At 36.9% G+C, this 26,302-nt stretch overlaps 2 protein-coding genes across 4 annotated transcripts; one reads left to right on the top strand and one right to left on the bottom strand.

The window, feature by feature from the left end:
• Nucleotides 1-1,113: 1,113 nt before the first annotated feature.
• LOC132186454 (uncharacterized) lies at nucleotides 1,114-19,143 on the top strand. Of its 2 annotated transcripts, XM_059600429.1 has the most exons (15): nucleotides 1,114-1,767; nucleotides 1,932-1,987; nucleotides 3,867-3,925; nucleotides 4,085-4,156; nucleotides 4,631-4,714; nucleotides 5,391-5,498; nucleotides 5,931-5,993; nucleotides 8,073-8,153; nucleotides 8,543-8,608; nucleotides 9,412-9,567; nucleotides 10,508-10,585; nucleotides 16,303-16,341; nucleotides 17,524-17,606; nucleotides 17,900-17,972; nucleotides 18,690-19,143. In XM_059600429.1, the coding sequence occupies exons 1-15, from the start codon at nucleotides 1,211-1,213 to the stop codon at nucleotides 18,858-18,860; spliced, it is 1,746 nt and encodes a 581-aa protein (XP_059456412.1). In that variant the 5' UTR covers nucleotides 1,114-1,210; the 3' UTR covers nucleotides 18,861-19,143. The 2 variants fall into 2 exon arrangements, with proteins under 2 accessions (XP_059456412.1, XP_059456413.1); XM_059600430.1 differs by lacking the exon at nucleotides 4,085-4,156.
• A 1,134-nt stretch (nucleotides 19,144-20,277) lies between these two features.
• LOC132186660 (ATP-dependent 6-phosphofructokinase 3-like) lies at nucleotides 20,278-25,746 on the bottom strand. 2 transcript variants are annotated; one of them, XM_059600649.1, is made up of 13 exons: nucleotides 25,446-25,746; nucleotides 24,464-24,510; nucleotides 24,318-24,357; nucleotides 24,093-24,155; nucleotides 23,860-23,997; nucleotides 23,377-23,535; nucleotides 23,219-23,272; nucleotides 22,975-23,043; nucleotides 22,722-22,851; nucleotides 21,595-21,860; nucleotides 21,231-21,276; nucleotides 20,983-21,137; nucleotides 20,278-20,801 (listed from the first exon to the last, which is right to left on the bottom strand). In XM_059600649.1, the coding sequence occupies exons 1-13, from the start codon at nucleotides 25,665-25,667 to the stop codon at nucleotides 20,526-20,528; spliced, it is 1,665 nt and encodes a 554-aa protein (XP_059456632.1). In that variant the 5' UTR covers nucleotides 25,668-25,746; the 3' UTR covers nucleotides 20,278-20,525. The 2 variants fall into 2 exon arrangements, with proteins under 2 accessions (XP_059456632.1, XP_059456633.1); XM_059600650.1 differs by lacking the exons at nucleotides 24,318-24,357; nucleotides 24,464-24,510 and having other exon boundaries at nucleotides 25,446-25,745.
• Nucleotides 25,747-26,302: the final 556 nt, after the last annotated feature.

Here is a 26,302-nt window from a genome sequence, read left to right as displayed (position 1 = left end):
TAGTATAGTTGAAGATGGATCCCGAAAAGTATTCGGTTGATTTGAAGGACTTGATTCAGATCATTTTTTAGGAATTAGACTCTGTGTGACTCAAGTACATGTCGGATGCTAAAGGAGCCTCCTGCTAGGTCATGATTGAGATTATCTTTATGATTTATCTTGTTAAGAGTAAACTTTGATTATATTTTAAGATAGTTATACTTGATTTGTAATCTCATAACTTATTTTGATGACTGCTCTTTGACTACAATGTACAACCTTTGGAGACTTATATATAGTATGATGTTTTAGATTTACTTTCGTGATTTGATGATTGTGAGTCTAAATTCCACTCTCAAGATCAGACATGGAAGAGGGGAGTTTCTACTTCAGAGTACTTGGTTCATCTTCAACATTACTTCCTGTTTTTGTGTTTTGTTTTATTTTTTATTTTTTGTTTTTTCTTTCATATTTATAAGAATATTTTTGTTTATTTTGTTTATTTGGGACAATTTTTGTGTTAGTGTGCAATTTTTAATAGTTTGAAAAGATCACCATCCAGTCTAAAGTTTGGAAAAATATTGGAATTGGATGTTAGTTTGGGTGAATTTTTTTCGAAAGAAGTATAACAAAATAATTATACTTTTTAAAATGTGTTTAGATTACGATTTTGTAAGAATAATTTGTATTTTTAAAAGATATTGCAAAATGTATATTTAGTATTGCAGTTTAAAAAATATTTAATTTAAAATAAAAAAATATGCGAATTTTATAAGCAAACTAGGGGTGCTTCGCTTAAAAAAAAAAAAAAAAACCTTAAGGAGTGCTTATTTGAAAAAGAGTAAATTTAGATCAAATTATGATTTCGCATAGCAAATATTTAATAAAAAATATTTTTTAATATGTTTTATTAATTACGATTTAGTTTAAAATCACAAATTATTTTTTAAAAAACGCACTTTCAAACACACCCTAAACACATTTGCGATTTTAAAATATAACCATTTCAAAAACATAATTTTTTAAAAATTCCTATCAGAGCCTTAGATTGAGTAATAATTTAATTTAATTTTGGACTAAAATCATCTCCGTACTGTAAGACTGTAAAGCACACCAGACCAGCGGAGACTCCTAGAGAAATATTCACTGTTTTGAAATTCGCGCGTTCTCGTGTTTTCAACCCTAGAGAAACAGAAACCTTACATACACACACTCTCTCTTTCTCTCTCGCATGCAGGTCTTAGACATGAGAGCTCTGCGAATCTTCTACGCCCACAGGCACCTCCTCAATCTCTCCGGTCCCAAATCCCTCTCAATTCCTCGATTCTCTCGCTACCTACACTCCGCTTTACCTCTCCGCTGCGCTGAACCATCCAGAAGCCCCGCCCATAACGAACCTTCCAAAACCACGCCACAGGGTTGGAGTATTTACGGTCGCGCCCCGGGGAGGCTTCCCAGCCAGACAGTGAGTAGCAGTAGCGATGGGAATGAGGGTGCGAAGAGGCAGAATGATGGGGTGGGGGACGTAGTGAGGAATAAGAAGAAAGGGAAGGGCAAATTTAGCTGGGTATGCAACGAGTGCGGGCACTCCGACGGCCAGTGGTGGGGCTCGTGCCGCGAGTGCAACGCCGTTGGCACGATGGTGCGGTTTTCCGAAGGGAATTCGTCGGTCTCGGTCTCGGAGGCTGCGTCGGGTTCGTGGCTCCCGCAGCATGCCGGAGAGGTGCGGCCGTTGCGGTTGACGGATGTGAGCCGAGGGGTCAGTCGGCCGGATTGGCGAATTCCTTTGTAAGCTCGGTTTGGTTGCTAAGAAAGTGTTTCATTTTCCGAGAAATTGTGGTCTCCTTTGGGATGAATTAGACGATCAACTATTGCAAAACAATTTCGTTAGCACTTGTTTTGTAATGTTAGCTTAGAGATGTGTCATTTTGTTTAGTGTGATTGATATTTAGGTATGGACCCTTCGGGAATGAAGTCTCTAGGGTGCTCGGTGGTGGTCTTGTACCAGGTTTGTTTCAATTTAACCTTTCATTACAATTGTTACTTTTTTTTTTAGTTCAATGACTTTGAGATTGTTGCTATTGTTGCCCACCTTTCTTTGAGTGAGATGAAGCTAAAAGCTGTCAGAAGCAGATTGTTGATTGTTGACATCGTGACATTTGATAGACATGCTTTGTCTGCTCTAGTGGATATGATTGCTAATTTTTATATTTATGAGATAGTATTCAAATTGAATGGCGTCAATTGATCTTCTTGAAAGGTTTCTTGTTTTTCGTTTCCTTGTGTGGTGTTCGGTTTTAGGGTTTATGGTATTCAATAGCCTAGTATATGAAGTAATCATCCCATTGCGTTTATCAAGTGAAGATAATTTTTTTTTTTTTTTAAAAAAAAGAATTAATCAATTGTCTTTGAGTTAAATTGATTCGTCACTGTGGACACCTCTGTTTTGGAGTTCAGGTTAATTCTGTAAGTGGAATAATTGTTTGCGGCCAAATTTGATTGCTAGAATAGTTTTAATTAAGCTAATCAATGGCATGGACAGCCTGAAATCAAAGAAGAAATGCTATGAATCTAGATGTAGCTTATTTGGCAGCTAAATGGCTGTTGATTGGATATATAGTGACCTTCTAGATTGGATATATAGTGACGAAGATGAGGACCCGACTTTGGCGCTGTTGAATGCCGTTGAAGAGGACCTTCATCGGGAAGTTAAGGTTGCTCGGCCTTAGTCTAAAGGCAATAGGGAGTTGTTCAATTTGAAGAGCTCCGTTAATTATGGCGATACATACACATCCAATCGGCGAAGGAAAGGCAAGGCTCACGAGCGGTAGTGCTGGATTCCCTTTTGGGTATCGGGTGGGAGGGTTTTTGGTTTGGTCCTTGTGGGGTTGTGGGTTAGTTTGGTAGTTGCTGTGTTCTTGTTGGTGTTGGGTTCTACGGGTTCTTCTCCATGTTTTTTATTTTTTATTTATTTATTTTTTTCCTTTTTTGTCCCTTTTGTATACTTCCTGTATGTTTGGGGGCGCCTACGCTTGTTATAATGCTTTCTTGATATTACCTATAAAAGAAAAAACAAAAGGTATGAGAGCTTCAAATTAGAAGTCCAGTTGCAGTCTTAAAAGTCGGTCCGTTGGAGTTCCACATATACTGTTTCTAACTTTCTATTATCAAAGATCAATTATCTGTAATTTGTTAGTTACAATTTTCCTCTCTATTTCTGAGACTATAATTAGAAACCTTGGGAAATATTGGGCTGTTCATTTCTAAAAGCGAGAACTCATGTTTGGCATTGCTCGCAGGTTATGGTATTTGGCTCGCTGATAATGAAATATTGTGCAACTTATGGTTCTTATATGTCTCTCTGTAGCTCAGTGACCAGCTGCTCTGGTTGCTGCCTCAAAAAATAAAAAATAAAAAAATAAAAAAGATATATGCTCAATCCTGAAAAATAGAATAAAGAACTTCCTTTCTCTCATCTTAATGTCCAGTTCATACATCACCACTTCTTTTAGTTTCTGAACGGGAAGATCTATTCTTGCATTGACCTTGTCTTTTGCTTTATATGAGTGCTATCTGATGGCTAGTGTTAGTGTTGAATTATAAGGAAATGACTTTCAACTAGTTCTTGTTTTTGTTGTCTCAAATCTAAGTTATTGCTGATGACATTCAACCTTATGTTTAAAAGAACAATTTATTTGCAAGCCTCTGCCTTGGTTTTTTGTCCAGCAAATTGAATCCTGCTCTGCTATTTTCTGGCCTGTGATAAATTATGTCATTGTCAAGTCTTTTGAATAATTTTAGTTCTTACTTTCAAGTTCTTGCTCCATGTGAAATAGAAGTTCAATGCTTATTTAAGTTTTATTTTTTATTTTTTTTGGTTTTTGAAGGTTCTTTGGTTTTAGTTGGTGGCGATCCTGGTGTTGGCAAGAGTACACTATTATTGCAGGTATAAATTTTTTGGATCAGATTTTGCCATGAACATTGTTGGCATACATATGACCTTTCTTTCATAAAATTGCTAAGGATCTTGACATTTCTACAACTTCTTGTAATTTTATCTATTAATAATTCTGTTCTGATTTCATTTCGTACTTTTGATTGGAAGATTGCTGCATTAATAGCTGAAGGGCATAGTCTTAGTCGACCAGCACCCGTTGTGTATGTTTCTGGTGAAGAGGTCATTTTCTGCTTTCTAATTCTTCTTAGGCATATCCATTTCTTTTTTTAGTTAGGTAAAAAAGTACATGCAAAATGAAACCAAACTAGTTTGTAAGACTACTTTATTTATTTATTTTTCACTTTTTATGTTAATTTTAATGCTATTCAGTTTTATTGTATTATTTTACTGGGAAACTTTGTTCTGCTGAATACTAGATGATATAAGGTAAATTCTTAACTAATGTTTTAACTAATACTCCATTAATTGGGGAATATGGTTTAGAATGCTTCTGAAATGGAGCTTAAGTTTTTGTGATCTGGAATATCTTACATAAGCCTGTGAGGTGGACTCTAAGCGGAAGCACATCTTCAACTTAGTGGTGTTAGAAAGTGGAATTTGTGAGACCATGTTTGCATAGACACCATTTCACTTTCCTTGGACCTTACTATATAGCTTGTGTGTAACTTCACTATTGTTTCTTCCTTGTGGCAGAGTGTTGAGCAAATTGGAAACAGAGCTGACCGGTTGACGATTGGAACAGATGAACTTTTCTTATATTCTAGTACTGATGTTGAGGTGCATGATTTGGGACTTACCAGTTATTATTCATTTATTCTTATGATTTTTTTTTTTTCTTTTTTCTTTTTCATTTAAGCTATCTTGTTCTCTTACTCAGCTCATTTTTATGATTTCACTTTTCTATGACTCAATTTTGATTTGAATCATGTCTTTGTTGAAAATTATTTTATGATAATATCTCTTAGTCACATGTTGATGTGCCTGCTTGTTAGGGGTGTGTTATGTCTCTGGTTCTTTTCCTCTAATTTCCATCATGGTTTGTATCTTGGGCCGGGCCATCATTAGTTTTTGTTTTTATGGAATTGTACTTTGTCACAAATCCCTCTTGTACTTTAAATTTCAAAACCTATGTTGGATTTCTCCTTTGGTAATTAGGTGGCATACCATGGAAGTCAGTTATGAGCATCATGTTGCAGAAAAAAGATAAGACGAATTACAAAGTCCAGTACATACTGTTATTGATACGTGGTGAATGTTTAAAGAAGAAATTGGTGCACAGTAAATAGTCATGTTGTGTTAAGTTATGGTGCTTTATGTCTAGCATGTGATGTTTAGGAACTGCTTGTAGTAAATAGTTGTCAAATGTTTTTTGAAGTATGAAAATACTGGTGGTCAAGATCTGAGACTTTGGTGGATGTAGCCTAAAATAAGTGGTGTTTTTGCCTTCTTTCAGGACATTTTAGCCAAACTTCAGCCTCTCTCCCCTCGGGTTCTAATTGTTGACTCAATTCAAACAGTTTATTTAAAAGGAGTGATTGGAAGTGCTGGAGGCGTCTCACAGGTTAGAATTTTTGCTCTTTATACCCTTCCAGAATAAAAAGATACAGTTTTAGCTCAAGATGTTTTAACTTTTTGGGCTGCTTCTGTTTTGATTCTTTCAGGGTGATAACTACCATGGCATAGTTCTTAAGTCTTTTTGTTTGAATATCTTTTGTCTAATTGGTAATGCTTACTTGAGAAGTACTTCTGCTTTGCATTTAAACTCATAATCTATCTTTCACATTGTTGGCAACTCAAAAGACTTTCTATCTAAAAATGGTTTCTTTTATATGCTCATATGTTCCCAGTTTGTGAAGATAAAGGCTTACTTGTGCACCAGAATATAACTTTTGAAGTGCATTGATTGTGTACCAGATATTACTTGTGGTGATGTTATATGGTGGTTTCTGGACTGTACATAAGCTCTGTGCTGATACTACTCTGATCCGTTCAGGTGAAGGAATGCACATCAGCCTTGCTACGTTTTGCAAAGAAGACTGACATCCCCGTTCTTTTGGTGAGGATACATTGTCCAAAATCTAATCAAGTTTCAGATTTTGTTACCTGATTTACGTTTGCTGAAGAATGGGATTTATTCCAATTAATGCTGTTTGATTTAATATGGGTCCTGGGTCCATAGTAGTTCTGTGCCTTTCAATTCTCTAAAATGTGAAGGGAACCCAAAATTTTAACTTGCATTCTGCCAGCAGCTGGGAGATAAACGTTTTTTGCACGACTCCCGTTTCTTCAAAAGTCGCAATATTTATGGTTGTTTTGAAGGATAAGTGCTTGATAATGGACTGTAATTTGGAAGCTAATGGCTCAAATAGATGTTGGCTTTGGCAAATGATTAGTCGGTCATTTTTGCTTCAATATTTGGTGGTTTGTCACATGTGGGTGGCAATGATTTTGTTTTTCTGTTTGAATTTGAACTTTTATTAGTTGCCAAAGTAAGAAGATAGTTTTAATCGTCAATCTTCACTACATGATTGGAATTGTTTCATGATTCTCTTGTTCTGTGACTTTCTCTTGCTGGTTATTTGCTCCTATGTCCCGTAGTATGATGCAAGTTTGATTTGCCGCCCTAAGTTTCCTTATGAGAGGAATTTGTGTAATTTCTCAAGCGTTTAACTTTGTAAAATATTGAAATGATTAAATTTACCTATTTACGTCAGCTTAAGTTTTTGGGATAAGAAGTGATTTAACATAGTATCGGAGCCATAGGTCTCGAGTTCGAATCCTAACTCTGTCAATTCACCATCCATTTAAATTAAATATTTCACGTGTTGGTTTCACCTATTAAAAGGGAGTTTGAGCCAACACGTAAGGGGAAGTATTAAAGTATTGATTAAATGATTAAATTTACTTATTCCTATCAACTTAAGCTTTTGTGACGAGTGATAATTTACTAATTTGACAAACTTTTTTTTTCCTCTTTACTTCAGCGCATGCATTTAAGTATGGCTGGCATTTTAACCCAGGACTCGTGAACCTGACACGTAGTTTTAGGGTTTGGGTTTAGGTTAAATGGGTTCGGGTCATAAACAGGTCAACCTATTTTTGACCCGTTTAAAAACGTGTCACACGGGGTTCGCGGGTTGAACCATTTATATAATTTTTTTAAAGAAAAGTTTAAGTTTAACCTACCTCTCTCTCTCAAACTCCCTCTCTCCGTCTCTCAATCTCTGATCTCTCTCTCTCTCTCTCTCTCTCTCTCTCCCTCCTCCATCTTCACAGCTGCCTTTTGCCTCTTTTTCTCCAATTCAAAGACCTCAAGATTTTCAGAGATGAGATGGTCGTTGTCGACTGTTTATACCTGTTTAGGTATCTACTTCATGAGACGGTGGTATCGAGCAGCCCCAAGGACACTGTTTTGAAGTTGATCAAGAGGATCAATCCAGATGTTTTCATCCATAGGATCATTAACGGATCCTACATTTCCACATATTTTATTTCACAGTTCCGAGAGGCATTATACTACGTCTCTGCAGTGTTTGATATGTTTGAATCCAATGCAGGCCGTGAAGATGAGGACAGGATGGTGTTTGAGCAAGAGATATATGGTAAAGAGGTTTTAAATACCATTGCGTGTGAAGGGGTGATGAAGAGGTTTGAGAGCCCGAGACATATAAGCAGTGGAACGTTCAGAATCAGGGGGCTGGGTTGAGGCAACTTCCATTGAATCAGAGGGCTGGATCGTGTCAGGTCGTTTCAACCCAGAATGACACGTTAACCAAACGTGTCTCGTGGGTTGTGTTGTGCCATCGGGTCGGGTTGTGTTGTGGCAACCCAAAATGACACGTTTACTAAACGGGTCACGTGTCGTGTTACTCGTTAATTTAACGTGTCGTGTTCGGATTGACATAAACAGGTTGTCTGGTTAACCGGGTTGACACGAACCCGACACATTAACTTGTTTTGTCAGCCCTACATTTAAGCATAACTTTTTTCAGTATGATCAGCTGATTATAATTTGTATATCAATAGACTGATCTATAGGTCTTTCTTCAGATATTGTCTATCAATTTCAACTTTTCAACTTCCATGATAATTGAATAATGCTCTTTTGCTTTTGCTCTCCTTTTGTGTTTTTCAGATTGGACACGTGACAAAGTCAGGAGAAATAGCAGGGCCTCGTATATTGGAGCACATTGTTGATGTTGTTTTATATATGGAAGTTGGTACCTTATTGCCTTCTCTATTCTGGATAGTTGGTCAATTTGGTACTTGGTCATGTTATAGTCTGCTTTTTTTTCGTTCTTTTATCTGCATAGAGTCTATTTTTGGATCCTTTGTATACTGCATATATTAAATTAGAACCTCAGCCATTCAGTGTCTTAGACTTTGTTAAGTTAGTTGGGGATAAAATATTCCTTGTACTGGGAATTTTGTTTTATTCTCAGCTGAGTGTTTTTAATGTCTTGCATATGTGTTAGTAAATTACTTAGCTAGCTTCATGCAATCAGTGGATTTCATGATGAGCTGGAGCTTCCGACTTTGATGAATGCACTAAATATGGTTATGATGTCAGAAATTGACTACTTATATTTGTATATAAATGTTTAGGGGGAGAAGTGTTCATCTCATCGTTTGCTTCGATCTGTGAAGAATCGTTTTGGGTCCACTGATGAGGTATATCATTGATAGATGCCATCGCTGCGATTTTTATTTTAAATTATATACATCCTATATCATTGTACACTTGTTAAATTCTCTCTGTTGAAGTTTCAAAACAATGCTTGAGTTGCCCTCATAAATTGCATGCAGAACAATCAAGCATTAACTTAATGATCATATTGTCTTTCATTCCTCAGCCTATTTCGGTTGGTAGTTTTGGTAGTGATGATTGTTATGACAACTGTATTAATTTAAATTTTAATGTCTGAAGGTATTCGTTTCGAATTTTAGTTGTACTTTCTTGTCTGCCCATGGCTACACCAACTGACCCACTCAACAAGTGATCTGGTGTTCTATTTTTTAACTGACTAAATTTTGCCCCTAGTTTATTGATATTCATTGAAAAACTGATCTTTGTTCAGTCTTTTTTGTTTAAGCTTTCTAGATCATCTTCCATGCTGTAGCATTTTGATGAAAAAGAAAATGTTGACACAGTGAAAAAAAATGAAGTGTTACCTTAAATTCATTTCCTTTCAAATCTCTGAGTAAGTCCAAATGCAGGATAAGCTTTTTCTCGATGAAGTCTTATTTTCCAGTGTAGTGCTGATATTACTCTGGTAATTATATGTATCTTTTGAGCCCTGAAGCGTTTTAGGGTAGGAGCTAGAGGACGCATATGATTTCAGCATTTTAAGGAATGGTATCTATCAACAAAATGAATGGGGGACTTACATGATTGGAGTTTCTTACTCCTTATGGAATGCAACTGGAAATATTGCTTAGTCTGTATTGATGATAGGATTAATTCTTGCTGCCAGCTTGGAGTATTGGAAATGTCACAATCAGGGCTGCAAGCTGTTTCAAACCCCAGTGAGATGTTTTTAAGTGAGCAATGCACAGATTCAGAATTTTTAGCTGGACTAGCTGTTGCTGTAATTATGGATGGATCTCGAGCTTTCCTTATTGAAATTCAGGTAGTTTTCTTTACTTTTGGTACTTTTTGTAATCCTTGCATCTTGCATTGTTTCCACATGTTTCTGTGAAATCATGACTATGATAAAATTATCTAACTTCAAGTGTGTTATGGGAATACTTCCTTTTTTTAGGAATCGGGAAAGTGTAATGAGATTGACTGATAATTGTACTGGGGGATTAAGATTTCTTTTGCTTGTCTGGATTATTGATGCCAGAGTTATATATGAAAATTCTCCTGGTTTTTAAGGGAAATTTGGCTTAAAAGTTTGCTGCAGTATGATGCCTGCCAAATTCCTCAGTTTTTATTGTTGCCATAGGGAATACATGTTACAGTCCTTAGACTAATACCTTATGCTGTTGATGCTTCAAAACTATTGACTATGGTAAATTGATGATATTCCTTATTCTAGATGTGATTTTGGATAGAGAATAGTAGTATGGTGTGAAGGCCCTTTGATGTTCTTTCCTTCTGAAGCAGGAGTTTTGAGTTCATATCAGCTTTTGAACTTAGAATGCTCCATAAATTATGAAACTACAAGCGCGTCCTCTAGGTGTGGGAAAGGCAAGGCTCATGTTTTTTAGCAATGAGCATTATGTGGGTTTTGGGTTTTAGGGATTTTGGTGTTTTTGTGGGGTTGTCTTGGAGCAACCGTATTTTTGTCATGGTTAGTGAATGATCTATGGTTTACATCGCATTAGCCTTTTCTTTTGTTACAATATTAGGTCCATCGTCTTGTAAATACTAAACCAGATGGTGGTGCTTTCAGTGAACCTCCAGGAGGTCCATGATTATTACCACATTAGATAGGTGGGAACATTCCAAAACATTCCGAAGCATATTGAGAATTACGAAGAGTGAATTTTCTTGGCTCCTAATTGCTTGGCATCTACTCCATTTTCTTGTCTAAAAAGCACTTTGACTTTTGAATTTCTGTGTAGGCATTATGTGCATCAGGGTCGACGACTTCAAGGCAAGTTAATGGCATTCAAGCAAGCAGAGCTGACATGATTATTGCTGTAAGTAATATGCTGTATGTTCTTGTAACATATCGTGCTCATGTAATCATTACGATTTTGTTCTCTATGCCTTTTCCTTTCTATATTTCCCAGAAGTTCATTGGATATTGAGTAATAATTACATTAAATAATCTTTGTCATGTCCTGTGAGTTGTAAAAACCACCTTGTCGAATTGTAGTTTTCAAATGCTCATTGTCATCCTGCTGTGTTAGTACATGGAACTAGTGCTTTGGCTGGTTCTGCTTTGTTCCTATGATTCATGTTATCACAAGGATTAGATCAAACCTAGTAGCTGCATTTAGCACACGTGACCACTTTTCCATCCATTTTAACATTTGACATTGACAGAGGAACTTCTTTGCCAAATGTTGGTAGTTCAATGCTTGACGTTGATTGTTTGGAGGCCCAAATGAAAATAATAATAATAATAATAATAATTTCGCCTAAATTTGAAAAGAAGATCGTGCCCTGTTCGCGTCTATTGAAGCCAATTGTAGCAAGGATGTTATGAGTAAGTGCTCTTTTTCTAGATCTTCTTAGTTGACTCCTGGAGGTAGCAGAGAATTGAAAAGGCTAGGTTGCTCCATTAATTATGCCTATAAAGGTTCTTTGTCTAAGTCTTGTGGTAGAAGAGGGTGGGTGTTTTCTATTGCTTTATGAAGCCAAAAATCATTTCTTTGAATGGGAGAGGATAGCATGAAGTGAATAAACATATGCGTATTAGAAATCTCCCCAGGATGTGGAAGGCTGCTATGGTGATGTTACAGGAGAATAAATTGGACCCGCTGAATCGTATCTTAGTGATATGGGATAAGAGAGTTGTGGAAAAAATTGAAGAATGTGTGGATAATTATACGGTGGCATGTACTTATCAAAAAAAAAAAAAATTATACGGTGGCATGTAAATTCAAAAGTGCTAGTGACCAGTTTGAGTGGGCATTGCTAGTGTCTATGGCCCTAATTGAGATGTTGAGCATAGACTGTTATTGGAGGAGCTGGCAGATTTGATTAGTTGGTGGAATTTGCTTTGGTGCATTGGCGGTGACTTTAATGTGACTCGCTTCCCTAGTGAGCTATAAGTAGAGACTAGCTTTTCTTTCAGTATGAATGTGTTCTTGGATTTTATCTTTGATTAGGGCCTTATGGATATCCCCCTCCAAGGTAGGAATTTCTCATGGTCTAATAATCGGGAATTCGCCTTCATGATCTAGAATCGATAGATTTCTCATCTCTCCTGAATGGGAGGATCATTTCCTGAACGTAGTCCATAGTTGATTACCCAGAGTTCTCTCAGATCACTTCCTCATTCTTCTTGATTCTGGCCACTGTTAGAGGTTATTTTAAATTTGAAAACATGTGGCTAAAAGCAAACGGTTTAGTGGTGAAGGTGGGGCACTGGTGGTTCTCCTATTGTTTCATGGCTGACCTGCCTTCGTTTTGCCCCAAAAACTAAAAGCTCTAAGAACTTATTTAAAAACGTGGAATGATATAGAGTTTGGTAATGTGGAAAAGAATAAAAGGGCCCTTCTTGATGATTTAAGGGGATATATGGAATTGAAGAACAAAGACCGCTTTCTAGTGAGGAGAAAGTAGGGAAGGATGAGGCTACATTGAACTGGAGAAGATGACTCTTTTGGAGGAGGTGAGCTAGAGGCAAAAGTTGAGTGCGTTGTGGTTAAGAGAGGGGGATAAAAGTACCAAGTTCTTTCATTGGGTGGCTAACTCTAATATAACTAGATAGAGAATTTGGTTATCAATGGTGACATCTCTTCTAGTTTGGTTGAGATTAAGGAGCATATAGTGAAATTGTTTTCTTTGCTCTTTACCGAGAATGAAAACTGGCGGCCAAGTTTGGATGGTCTTCCTTTCTATTTGGGTGGAGCATGCTTCCGAGGAAAGGGAGGTCTTTGAAGTGGTAAAAGAGTTGAATGAGATAGGGCACTGGGTCCATATAGTTTTTCTATGATTTTCTTATAGTCTTGCTGGTATGTTATCAAAGAAGATGTTATGAAGGTGTTCCTTGAGTTCCATGAATGTGGCAAATTTGTTTGAAGTTTTAATGTGGCCTTCATTTCATTTATTCCTAAAAAAGTAGGGGTTGTTGAGATTAAAAGACTTTCACCCTATGAACTTGATTAGTGGCATTTATAAGATTATTGCAAAGGTATTGACTAATAAAGTGAAGTTTGTTCTGGTGTGTATCATCTCAAAGACTCAAAATGCTTTTATCAGAGATCGTCAAATTCTAAATTCTATTCTTCTTGCCAATGAATGCATAGATAGTCATCTCAAATCGGTTGAGCTGGGGAATGTTAGGTAAATTTGGAGTTAGAAAAAGCTTATGACCATGTCAGCGGGGATTTTTTGCTATACATGTTAAGAAGATATAGTTTTGGGGAGAAATGGCAAAGTTGGATTGAGCGCTGCATTTCCACTATTTGGTTCTCTATCCTGATTAATAGTACTCCCGATGGTTTCTTTAGTAGCTTTCATGGTCTGAGGTAGGGAAATCCTCCTTACCCCCATTCCTTTTTGTGATTATTATGGAAGCGCTGAGTAGAATGATGGCCGTTGATGTGATTGGGGATTGTATGTTTGGCTTTTTGGTGGGGGCCAGGAATGACGATACACTAGCCGCCTCTCATCTTCTTTTTGCAAACGATAATGATACCCTTATTTTCTATGGGGTAGCTTCGAATAATCTTCTGTATCTGAGATGTGTTCGACTTTGCTTTAAAGCCATACCATGGCTGAAGATTAACTTGGCTAAATTTGAGTTGTTTCTAATTGGTAGTGTCGAATGTGGCTGCCTTGGCTTGTATTCTGGGTTGTAGGGTTTCGTCTTTGCCCCTGAATTACTTGGGCCTCTTTGTAGGTGCTCCTTTCAAGGGTAAATTTATTTGGGATACAATTGTTGAGAATATGGAGAGAAGATTAGTGGGGTGGAAAGGACTTTACCTTTCAAAGGGCAGTTGGTTAACGTTGATGAAGAGCACACATTCCAACTTGCCTACATATTTCCTTTTCCTCTTCCCCATCCCGGTCAGGGTTTCTAATCTGATAGAAAATTTGCAAAGGGATTTCTTGTGGGGTGGCTTGAATAACAAGCTCAAGTTATGTTTTGGTCCGTCCGGGGAGATTGTTGAGTGGGACCATGGAGATGAGGTTTGGGATGAGGAGGATGGTGACTAACTTACCCTTTGGGTGTTTTTTCCCCGCCATGCCACTGGATTGGGTGATGGGTTATGATGAGGATGTGGATCTACCGTTGACGCTCTTGGATGCTATTGAAGAGGATTTTCATGGGGAGGTGAAGGTTACGCGTCCTAAGACTAGAGGTAGAAGAGAGCTCCTAAATTGAGAAAGCTCCATTAACTATGGCATTGCAAGCGCGTCCTCTCGGCGGAGGAAGGGCAAGACTCGTGTTGTAGCGCTCTACGTGGGTTTTGAGGGGTTTTGGTTTGTGGGTGTCGCTTTGGGGTGTTTGTTGGGCCTTTTTTTTTTTTTTTCTTGGTGTTTTTTCAATGTTCTCGTGTATACTTCCTGTGTGCTAGGGTTGCGCCCTTTTGTGCTTTTGATATGCAACATTACTTATCTAAAAAATAATAATAAATAACGAGCTCAAGTTCCATCTTGTTAATTGGAAGAAGGTTTGTACTCCCCTTAGTCTTGGAGGTTTGGGGATTAGGAGCTTGCTTACTTCCAATAAGGCTATGTTGGGAAAGTGGCTTTGGAGATATGCTGTAGGAGAGAGGCCTTTCGCCGATAGATCGTAGGTAAAAAATATGGAAGTTTAGCAGCTGAATAGTGCTCTAAAGCTGTTTCTATGCCTTATGGGGGTGAGTCTTTGGAAACATTTTAGGAGGGGTTGGGATACTTTCTTTAGGTTTGTTGCTGTCGAGGTGTGTGATGGATCTCGGACCCGGTTTTGGCATGACACTTGGTGTGGGGATCATCCTTTGAATGAGTCCATTCTGAAGCTTTTTTGCATTGCAAGAGATAAGGATGCTAGTGGCTGATCATATGTTTGCTCACAATAACAAGGTGCATCGGGACATGAGCTTCATTAGATTGGTGCATGATTGGGAGGTGGATACTATATCTTACTTTCTCAATGCTTTATATGTTGCTAGGAGTTGGGAGATGAAGACAAATCTTGTTGGGTTCCTTCCAAAAACGATATTTTTGAGGTCAAAACTTTTTACAAAGTTCTCCTCCCCAACTTTGACTGCTCTTTCCCTTGGAAGAGTAAGCATATGGGGATCCAAGGCTCCCTTGATTGTGCCTTTCTTCATACGGACAGGTTCTTTATGGAAAATTCTCACTATGAATAATCTCTGCAAGTAGCACATCATAGTGATAGATTGGTGTTGTGTTGTATGTGCAAAAGGAGTGGGGAAACTCCTGACCATCTACTTCTTCACTGTGATATTGCGAGAGACTTATGAAATTTTGTCTTTAGAATGTTTGGAGTAGAGTGGGTTATGTTGAGGCGGGTAGTGGACCTAGTCGGAATGACCTTAATGTCGTTTGAATCCCTTGTTTAATGTGGTGCATTAGGAGAGAAATGAATGCTCGAGGTTTTGAGGATTGCAAGAAGACGAGCTTGAATCTGCAACTTTGTTTACTTAAATCTCTCTTTGAATGGATCTATGTTAATGCCTTTTTTGACGCCTCTAGCTTTGCAGATTTTTGTGCCCTTTTTCCTTGTTCTTGATCTTGTTGGGTGTCCTTTCTATACTTCTTATGTTGCGTTCCTTGTGCTTCTAAATAAATTTGCTTTACTTAATAAAAAAAAAAAAATTATGTCCTTTGACAGAGAGACTGTTGAATATTATGAGATTGTGAGATTGATAAAATAGATTATTATTAGTAATTCTTTTTAGAACTTCCTTGAACAAAAATAAAAATAAAAAATTCTTTTGCTGTTACATGGGTCATGCCTAGAGGAATGGTAGAATTATTAGCCTGTTGGCGCGTCAGCGAGGTAATATTTCAGCTAAAGAGGTATGGCGAATTGCACCACTGTGCGTAATGTGGATTATTTGGCGAGATCAGAATGGAAGATGTTTTGAAGATCAAGAAAGGTCAACGGAAGAGCTCAACAAGTTGTTTATTCAAACTCTGTTCTATTGGGCCAACGCTTTTAGTGTGCCTCAATTTGCCACCGTCTCAATTTTTATTTTTATGTTCCTCTTTCTCCTTTTAGTGGAGTCTTTTTTTGTATACTTCCTGTGTACTAGGATTGCACCCTTCTGTCCTTTTCAATAAATCACTTATTTATCAAAAAAAGAAAAAAAAAAATAGCCTAAGTTTGATAGAGGACAGCAAAACAATACTGCTAAAATTTTAGGTGGTAGGAGTTCCGATCACTTCGAATCTGAGAAATAAGATCTTTTTTCAGTTGTGAGACAGCTTTTTGGCTTTCTTGAATGTTTTAAAATTTGGAGTAAACAAATGTTGTCCTCAATCCCTTTTTCCTTATTATTATTATTTTTTTTCTAAAATATATGTTGCTCTTTATTTTTCAGCAACCAGACATCCCACTTTATTATTATTATTATTTTCAGTCACTTTATCTTTATAATCACTATTTTAGATTGGTAGGACTAAATCATCAAGATGACATTTTACTTCTTAGCAGACAACGTAAAAGGTTACCTTTTAAGTGGTCCACAATTGTGAACTTGCCATCTTGAGTTTTTTTAAATTGCAGGTTCTGATGAAGCAAGCTGGCCTAAAGCTTCAAGATAATGTAAGTTGATGTTTAGTAATAGTAATGCTTCCTAATATAGTTTTCTTCTCTACAATTATGTGGCTTATATTGGGTTCTGTCATTGAATTGTATCATGTTTTAAAGTTCTTTCAGGAATGCGGTTTTCACTTGTAAAAATAAGTAAAAACTTCAGAATGTTTTCATGACATGGAAATGAGGGAAACCATCATGATTTTTAAATTATTTGATGCACAGCACAAGGGGATCGTGACATATTTTCCCCAATTTTTATATAGTAATTATCCTTTGGTGCTTTGTATTTAGAGCACGATATATTTCAGTAAATAGCTGGTATAGTTATCACTTATCATTGATAATTAGTGACATGAAACATTTCATTTTGTTATCTTTTTAAGCAATTTTAAGTATCTATTTGGTCTGTTAGGAAGCGGCACGTCATTATGGTGGACAAATGTTGCATGTGTATGAGGAATGGGGAGTGTATGGACTTTTTCCTTTTTTATTGTGACGTGGCTTATGCGATTTGGATTGCCTTTTTCAGTCATTTTGAATTGTCTTAGGTTATCCTTAGACTTGTAGTTGACTTGTATGCTTGTTGGTGGACTACCGGCAGTGCGTTGAGTGCTGTTGTGTGGACGATTGTGCATACATGCCTTTTGTGGTGTTTATGGAGGAAAATGAATGATAGAAGCTTTTGAGGACCGTGAGAGGACTTTTGAGGAGATTAAGTCTTTTTTCTTCATAACTGTGTCTTTAGACAATTGCTTATGCTTCTCCTTTAACAATTTAGTCATTTCCTTGGTCTTTTTATTTCTTCTAGTTAGATGCTTCATCTTGTATACTTCATGTGTACTTGTGGGTGCTTTCACGCTTTTAATGATATTTGTCGATCACTAAAAAAAGTGTATCTCTTTGGTCGATCTTTTTTCTTCATTTCATTAAATATGTTATAACTCCATGGTACATGTGTTTACTATTTCAATTGATTGGTTTTTGTTGTTGGATGGTGCTTGCTTTAATTTATATCTAACTGATCTAAGCGTATCTCTTTGGCCTGTTACTGATCTTTTTTCTTCATTTCATTAAATATGTTATAACTCCATGGTACGTGTGTTTACTATTTCAATTGATTGGTTTTTGTTGTTGGATGGTGCTTGTTTTAATTTATATCCAACTCATCTTCTTCTTTTTTCACAATAGGCAGTCTTTTTAAATGTGGTTAGTGGGGTGACTTTGACCGAGACTGCTGGGGATCTTGCAGTAGCGGCAGCAATTTGCAGCAGGCACGTGATTTATGATCTAGTTCACCTTATTAACCTTTTACAATGGTTATGCTTTATATCTTTAAATTAAATATACAATTTCACGTAATTTATGATAGATTTCTTAGCATTTCTTAAACATCCTTTGATGCATATGTTAACATGCTTCAGCACTAACACAAGCTTTGCAAGAAAAGATTTCGCTCTTTTCTTTTCTTTTTTCCTCCCCGTGCAGTATTTGTTGCTTTCTTCTCTTGTCTGTCTAGCCCCTTGCATGTACTTACAACATGCGATTGTCTGTTTTTTGTCTTCAGTTTCTTGGAGTTTCCTATTCCCAACAGTATTGCATTCATTGGTGAAGTTGGCCTTGGTGGTGAGCTTCGCACGGTAAGCACATGCTTCCATGTTTTTGGTATTAACATTCATGTAACATCTTGTAAAATCCAAGTGAGTTTCTGTAACAGCATTGCAGATGTTCGATGTTTATCAAAGGGCCAGATTGATGCAATTTCTTTTATTATCTTTCTTTCCAGTCATGGAAGCTGTTTCCTAAGTTTATATTTCATTTGTGATACTGTTACTTTTGGTGCTTATTGCTTTCCTTTTTAAATTTTCTATGTACAAAGTATATCCTCTGGCATTTCCTGTTTTTTTCTCTGCTATTACTTTTGGGGGGAAAAAGAAACTTAAAAAATGAATTCAGGCAGTGATAATGCTTTATTAGTGAGCCTCTTAGTTGAGTAAATGGGGCAAAGTCCAAGGAACCTTTCTAATGTTACTATATTAGTGAGCCTGGACCTAGGCAAAGGACCTAATTCTCAGCATGGACATTGTTCCTTTGTGAGACATTATAGAACATTGTTGATTGATGTTTAGAATTCCTCTGAAAGATGTGAAATCAAAGTTTACATGTTGACCTCATGTTTTAGTTGTTCATACTTTAGCTGAAGCAGATAATCCTGCCTTGTGCATAACAATATAAGAAATTTGCTAGTTTTGCAACCAAACATATGTTTGTGTTATAATTTTTGCCTTGTTTATTTGTTCTCTCTTGCTTAGACGGGATTTTTGACTCTTCAAACCTTTTTCATTTCAATATCTTAGGTACCTAGAATGGAGAAAAGAGTAGGCACGGTGGCGAAACTGGGGTACAAAAAATGTATTGTTCCGAAATCAGCTGAGAAATCGTTAGGATCTCAAGTTTTTGAGGGATTGGAAGTCATAGGCTGCAGGAATCTGAAGGAGGTTATCAACAACGTGTTCAGGCCGCACTGAAATGAAGCTGGTTATCGATCTGTATATGATGGGCATGAAAAGGTTAGACATGAAATTTTTTGAAATAACATTACAACAATGGCATAAAGATGTTGGATTTCAGACCGGTTAAAGTGGCCTTGATAGTATGGAAGTGAAGTTAAGAAAGATACTTGAATGTGTTATAGTGGGCATGGTTGTAAAGGTAGACGAGGTTGACATGTACTGCTACTCACCTGGGTCCAAATAGATGGCCTTGCTTAATAGAGCCTTCAAAGCAAAGGACTAGGATGTTTTCGAGGAAGAGGCTTTTTGACTTGAATAGAAGGAAAAACATTATGCCACTTAAGAAAAAAAAAAAAAAAATTGAAAAATAATATATGAAAGGTATGACTAAAGGTTTGACGTTCATAATGTGATCTCTCTATCAATATACACACATATATATAACATCTTTGTACCTATGTATGTATGTATATGCCGATGATTTCAAGCAGACGAGACTGAAAAATGGATGCAGTTGCTCCCAAGCCCTAAGCTTAACTAAGTCCCAATGTAGCCTACACTTGTGTAGATTTCCACGTTGATGCAGGCATATTAATTTTTTTTTTTTTATAGATGAGTAGAACAAAGTGCAGCAAACATTACCGCAACAAAACACTAAATATTAGGATCCAAATACAAATAGACAAAATTAAATTCCAATCTCAACAGAATCCACCCGCTGCCCCGGCAGGAATCCTTGTTGAAAGAGGGAATGAGAATGCAGCCAGCAAAGTTGTATTGGCCATTCGGTGGATGTTGTGGGTGCATACAGATAACACTCGTATGAACTTAGTTCTTGTCTAGCTTTTAGGGGAGCTGGGGAGAGGTAAATGTACAATAGTGGAGGAGACTCTTAGTGCGGTGTGGTAGAAAACTATCAAGATCAAATTGTTTTAAGGTCCAGATCTGAATCTGAAACAAGAGACCAAAGGAGGGGCGTAGTGGCACATGTAGTAACACGCATGGGAGCAGAGACTGAAGGATGGTAGAGCGTGAGCCGGTGAGGGTGGAGGAGAGTCGTGGGTAATGGTGGTAGAGGGGTTGCAGTAGATCTAACCTCAATAAATCCTAACACAGTAACAGCAAAAACAAGAGAAAGATAACTAGAGCGGGGGCAGCTTCTAAGGAAGGCCTTCATTCCCCTTTGAAAGAAGTTAAAAAAATAAAATAAAATCAGCTGTAGGGAAGGAGCAATGAAGAGAGATAAGATTGCAGAAGTGCTTCTAGACTTCATGAAATGGAATAAGGCAGAATTTAGAACGACACTCCCTAAGCTTGAAGCGGCAGGAGAGGCTTTACAGAGACGACAACAGTGTTTCGGGTGAGAGAGAGAGAATTTAGTTAATTTTGTTTGGTCTGCATACATAAAAATTTATTTGCAAACATATCTGCATAGTGCTTGAAATGCCCGGAAATTCTTATACATTCTCAAAGTAATACTACCAGAACCACTGCTCAGAATAACTTACAATGGTCCTTTATGACAGACTGACAGTATGGTGTGAACAAGCACACGTAGCCCCCATCCATGGCAGGGTGCACTTGGTATAACTATTATCAAAATGCTCTTCCAGAGGAAACAAAAACCCGGAAACACAGAAACTCCAAACTAGCAGCTGCTAAAATTGGACTGAGCTGCTGCTAGTCTTTTTCCATCGCAATTGTAGCTTCTATACGGTTGATCCCATTTGCTAAAGGGGTTGGTGGTTCCTCTCTGTTCTCAATGTCTCTAGGCTTAGCTGTTGTTGTTCCTAAATGGCTCTTCCCATTTACTAGTTGGGTTTGTCCTACTTTCTCTTTATCATCCTCCATGACATCTTTATGGTCCAAGAAGCTCGGCTGATTGGTTGAAGACAGTAACCTTGCCCACATCCTGTCAGTTATCACAACCTTGTTCTGTTTCTCCTTGAGCACTCGCTGCACATACAAGATGTATTCAACTTAAGCAAACAAGTCGAGATGACACAACCACCTCATTCTAATTATATCACAGTTGTATAGCAGTCTACTAAATATTATTTGTCTATATACAAATGCAAACCCAAACATATACATGTAGGCCCACAGAGATGGTTAAACATGGTCAAAAGGAACTCACGTGGAATGGTATGTAAGCATGTCTCCCATTAACAGGGCCACTTATGAAGCCCGTATACCCTGCCATTGTACCATGAATGACACTGTGTGCAAGGAGGGTGCAGTAGACATTATCAGACGCATTGCTCGGAACGGCACGGATCATGTAAGTGGGATCTGCAAGACAAGCAAACAGAATCTTGGTTAAATAACTTCCCATCAGATTTCAAAACAAATAATATTAAGAGAAAAAAATTTCAATATACTAACCTATATATTTGAGATTTATAACCATCTTCTTCCTTTTGAAGTGATCCTAGAGCAACAAAAAACCTGTGATTAATATCTGGTCACTGGTAATTGGCAGTATTTCTCTGAAAAAAAACTGTTATAAACCTCCGCATGATGTTCCCATAATAAAATAAATGGTGCTTATGTTCGCATGTATTGTAAGGGCCGACACGTTCTAAATGCTGCCAAATGCAATCTTGTAACTAGGTTTACTATTTGTCAAACTGAAAGGGGGCACCTTAAGCAGTTGAAATTACTTTGTTACATCTCTCATATCATGTCCAAGGCATGGCAAACAACACATTTAAAATTAAAGCAAGATAATATATCCTAGCATCTATACCTTAATCTTCTGAGATATACACAGACCCACATCCTGGAGTAGCTTATTTCCGGAAGCATCCTGCTGGTCTGTGGTGCGCAAGCTTTCCGAAACAAGCTCTTGTCCTGCGCCCTCAGCTATTACTATAACCATGTGCCCATGTTCTTTGAGTCTTTTCTCAATGAATTCAAAGAGTCCACCGGGTCCTTCAAGATAAAAGGGTGACTCTGGAATCAAGCAACAGTCCACATCTCGGCTAGCAAGAGTAGCATACATTGCTATGAATCCTGCAGGAAAATATCTCAGATACAAGAAGTAGGAGAAGGTAGTTCAAGAAACATTATTTTTCTCTATAATTGGTTTATTTGATCAAGAAGACTAATTCAAGAGAGATGCCTAAAAAAAACAAAGACCCTTAATGAGAACATTAATGTACATGGGTGCTTAATTACTGGATGGCCATGCCCCATCCAGTACCCTGGATTGACCAATGATGATCATTCAAGGGATGTTCGAGGTTTGTTTACATAGAAAGAAAGAAGACCAAGGAGAAAAGTGTGAAAGAAATTAGAACCGAAAGCCCTAAGGGAACAAAAATATTGATATGGGCATGGCTTAGCAGGACAAAGTTTAGGATTTAAATTTTCTATTTCACCAAAAAAAAAAAAAAAGACTTAAAAATGAAAAAACATGCATTTTTACCCAGAATGTTAAGATTTGCCACATGAATCAATGGTAAATCAAAGTAGCAAATTATATATAGCTCTGCTATAAAGTAATCCAAGTTTACAAATATAGGATTCAATGGGGGAAAAATAAAAAAACAAACAAAACAAATTCAAAGGAGACAAGAAAAGAGAAACTGCTCCTAAATTATGTAGGTATCCCATGCATTACATAGATAACCAGAAGTCAATGAAAAAAGGAAATGGAGCAAACTATACCCTAAAAAGTTTGCTTTGTTGTTTAGCCATGAAAGTTGATGATCTGTTCGCAGTTTTCCCATACTAAGTAAAATATTTAGCTCCCTTTTACATGTAAGCTCATTTTCACTGGAACATAAAGTACAGGTTCAAGCTCAACCCAACAATTTTTCAGGTGTCACATTTTTGTTCTGTTAAAATTGCTAGTAGAAGAATGAAGCATACCACTGTAGCGGCCCATTAACTTGACGAGACCAATACCATTCTCAAAGCTTTCTGATTCAATATGGCCTGCACTAATAGCTCGTTGAGCCTCCTCAACAGCAGTGTCAAAACCAAAGGACTTGTCTATAACCTGAACCAGAAAGAGCATAATATTTAACATGAGACATTTTCAATCTCAAATCAAAGTTTTCCATCAGAAGATGGATATATGTGTATTTCAAATTTCAGAAGTTGAACATGGCTTGAGGAGTACCGGAATGTCATTATCGATTGTCTTTGGTATTCCTGCCACTGCAACTTTAAGGCCACGCCTTCTAATTTCCTGCATTAAACAGTGCTTTATAAAAAACTAAATAATATGATTGAAAATCATTTCTCAATCTTATGATCATTCTTGTGAAAATTTTCACATAATCCCACTAATTTCAAGACTTCGAGTTAATCGTTTCATCGTTGGCACTGCTGATCAGCATTAGTGCCATATTAAAGTCCAGTACCTCAAAAATCACTGAAGCCCCTTTCTGAGTTCCATCTCCTCCAATTATGTAAACCTGAGAAACATCAAATAATCATAATTTTCAAGTCACATAGGGGTTGCTTGCAAAGTAGACGCAACAATGTAGGATCTATGAATGGAAATAGCAGACAAGTTAACCTGATTAATGCCCCGGTCCTGAATGCTGTCAACAATTTTAAAGGTATCATGGCCTCCTCGTGAAGTCCCAAGGATTGTGCCACCACGTTTATGGATGTCATTCACCACTTTTGGTGTCAAAGGAATTGTATTTCGGGCATAAAAACCTCTGTATCCTCCCTATATGTACAAAGAGACCTCTTTAGTTGATACCATTTGATCATCCATTCTTTTAACATCCAATTCTGATTCTGTTTTAAAGCACAAACCAATCCCAGAGTCGAGCAATAAAATCAAAGTGTTGGTCTCTTTTTTGAATGTCAGAAGGTTCGATGGGAAGGAAAGGAAAATAAGAAAGAATGCTAATGAAAGCGTGTTCAAGAAGCTTTGCCATTCTCCCTTCATTTTCCTCATATGTCTTTTTTTTTTCCCTTGTACTTTCCAAGATCCAGACGGAGTCTTGGAATGTGTTTGATTGTAATGACAGATCATGCATTTGCTCACCTCTATCCCAAGAACTTTGTGAACACCGTACATGTGGTATAACCCACACACTATTTCCCTAATCACTGTATTCAGACCAGGGCATAGGCCACCACATGTTACAATGCATGCATGCACTTCCTCTGATTCAAAATACACCTGAGAAACACACAATAACATGTAACATTACTCTGAATAACATGGACACAAAAACAACATATCAAGGCAGACAAAAAAGAGTAAAAGTCTAAAACCTTTTGACGAGGTCCAGCACGGCGAAAATGTGTCCCTCTTGGACTATTCTTCTCAACAACAATCTATACAAAGGATACGGGTTGGAATTATAAATTGTACAATAACATTTCAGTAATGCTTAAACTATCATAACCCAGATCTTGAAATCAAATATTTATGAAGAAAAAATATGTAAACAAATTATCTAGCATCAGAAAGAACAAGCAGCACGTAGAGATCATTACCTTTTGGGCAACAGTATCATCCATATTAACAAAATACTGCCTGGTCAATTCAGAAAACAACTTAGGATTGAAATATCAAATTTGTTTATTGCATCAGTCCATACACTAACCATCAAAACCCAGCAGAAAGAAATACACAAACTTACTTAACAACCGAATAGGCAGGATTGTCTTGTAATGGATTCGGATATGTCTACACGACAACAACAAAAAAAATCAAGAATAAGCTTTATGTCATATAAAATATCCCTTCCTCTTCAAACCCTTTATAAAAATGCTACTCTTTGAAAATTTTGCTAATTTTTTTTTTCCCCTTCATGGTTTATTCATCCAGTTTCTACGCATTAAACAAAAAACATAGTATAAAATGAATCTAAACAAGAAAAAAAAAAAAATGATGTCACTTAAAGCTTGGTTGGGGTGCCTTCTTAGGAATTTATTATATGTATGCATTTCAAATACATGGAAAACTACAATTAGACAATTCCTGATACACAAAATTTCTTTACAATTTTGTCTTTGATTCACTTCCCCAGTCGCTTACATTTGTTTTTTTTCTTTTTTTTTTTTCCCAATTTTCATAAAACGAATTGTTCGTATTATACTCCGTTAGGAAAAGAACAAAAATAAATAAATAAATAAATATTTTGTTGAATTTCTTTTTAAGCCAGTTAGTTTTTCCTGTACAAATATAAATACAAAAAATAACATTTAAATAATAATAATAAAAAAGATTAACTCCAACTACTATTACGGACTAATTTTACTCTGAGATCGATGTTGAGTCTTTTTGTTCCCCAGAATCTAAACAACAACGAAAAACTTATTAGTCCAACAGTCCTTTTCCTTCTCTTTCTCTTAGTTCTCTCCCCAACCAAACAGACCGTTATGAAACTCACACGCACACACACAGAATGAGTGGAAGTAATGAACTCTTAAACAACTCCATCAATCTACTTTCCTCTGTTTTCTCTGTAACCAAACAAACTCTCAAGCAATATTAGAGCAAAAATGGAGCCTCAAAGTAATAAAATTTCCTTCTCCGTTTCTTCCGCTCTGTTTTTCTCGACAACCAAACAGACCCCTAGAGAGAGAGAGAGAGAGAGAGAGAGAGAGAGAGAGAGTTACAGGGAGGTCAGGTATGTAATCGGTGAAGTGTGGAACATCCTCGAGAACGTAACCAGCTTCGCCAGTGACAATTTTGGGCTCGGAGTAGGTCAAATTTTCCATAGACCCATTCCTGGAGGAGGTGGAGAAGTGGCGAGGGCTGTGGTTGGGGGAGGAAGAGGGGTCGAAGCACCGGAGCCTGGGAGCGGCAAGGGAAGCGGAGCTAGAGATTGGGGAGTCCATGGAGCTTGATGGAAGTGCAGGACAGGGTAGCTACGCACATATTTGTAGGCCGTTGTTCGGTGATGGGGGGCGGCATGTGACGGTTTTGACTTTAAAATTACATGTCACCCCACAAGTAAGCTCCTTTCTAATCATGTCGTTTTTTATTGGTTTTTTTAATATTTTCTCACAACAACTATTGGGGTTTGAGGCTATAATAGTATATTTCACTTTATCATAAGAGTAATAATAATTAAAAGAGATAATTTTTTACTAATACGATATCTCAATTATACCACAGTCATGTAACTATTTACCAATACCTTACTTTTATTATAAAGTTGTGACATTTGCCTTAATAATGTTCATAATATTAAATTCAGTTTATTTTTGTAACATGAATCAGACAAGATTTGTAAAATTTATTTAAAGTAATATTTAAATGTGAAATTTTTTAATTTATAAAAGCTATTGTCACGGGACAAATTAGTCAGGGCCATAGCAACTGCCATACGGGTTTTTTTTTTTTAAAAAAAAAAAATAATAATAAATAAATAATTGTTTATTATTTTTTATCAATCAATCAATTCAAACTCTAATTCTATCATTTACCTTCAATTTAAGTAAAATATTTTACATTGAACCTCACTTATTAA

Source organism: Corylus avellana, chromosome ca7 (assembly GCF_901000735.1).
Source record: "Corylus avellana chromosome ca7, CavTom2PMs-1.0".
In the NCBI taxonomy this organism is placed as follows: domain Eukaryota; kingdom Viridiplantae; phylum Streptophyta; class Magnoliopsida; order Fagales; family Betulaceae; genus Corylus; species Corylus avellana.
Note: the sequence above shows the minus strand (reverse complement) of the source record. Positions and strands in the feature narration are given on the sequence as shown.

Excerpts from the sequence above, each read along its gene's own strand:
- LOC132186454 (XM_059600429.1), top strand. The coding sequence starts at position 1,211 with ATGCAGGTCTTAGACATGAGAGCTCTGCGAATCTTCTACGCCCACAGG. Across the intron at positions 9,568-10,507 it reads CTTTCCTTATTGAAATTCAG|GCATTATGTGCATCAGGGTC; the intron begins GTAGTTTTCTTT and ends ATTTCTGTGTAG. Across the intron at positions 17,973-18,689 it reads TTGGTGGTGAGCTTCGCACG|GTACCTAGAATGGAGAAAAG; the intron begins GTAAGCACATGC and ends TCAATATCTTAG.
- LOC132186660 (XM_059600649.1), bottom strand. The coding sequence starts at position 25,667 with ATGGACTCCCCAATCTCTAGCTCCGCTTCCCTTGCCGCTCCCAGGCTC. Across the intron at positions 24,511-25,445 it reads ATTACATACCTGACCTCCCT|ACATATCCGAATCCATTACA; the intron begins GTAACTCTCTCT and ends GTTGTCGTGTAG. Across the intron at positions 24,358-24,463 it reads CCTGCCTATTCGGTTGTTAA|GCAGTATTTTGTTAATATGG; the intron begins GTAAGTTTGTGT and ends TGAATTGACCAG.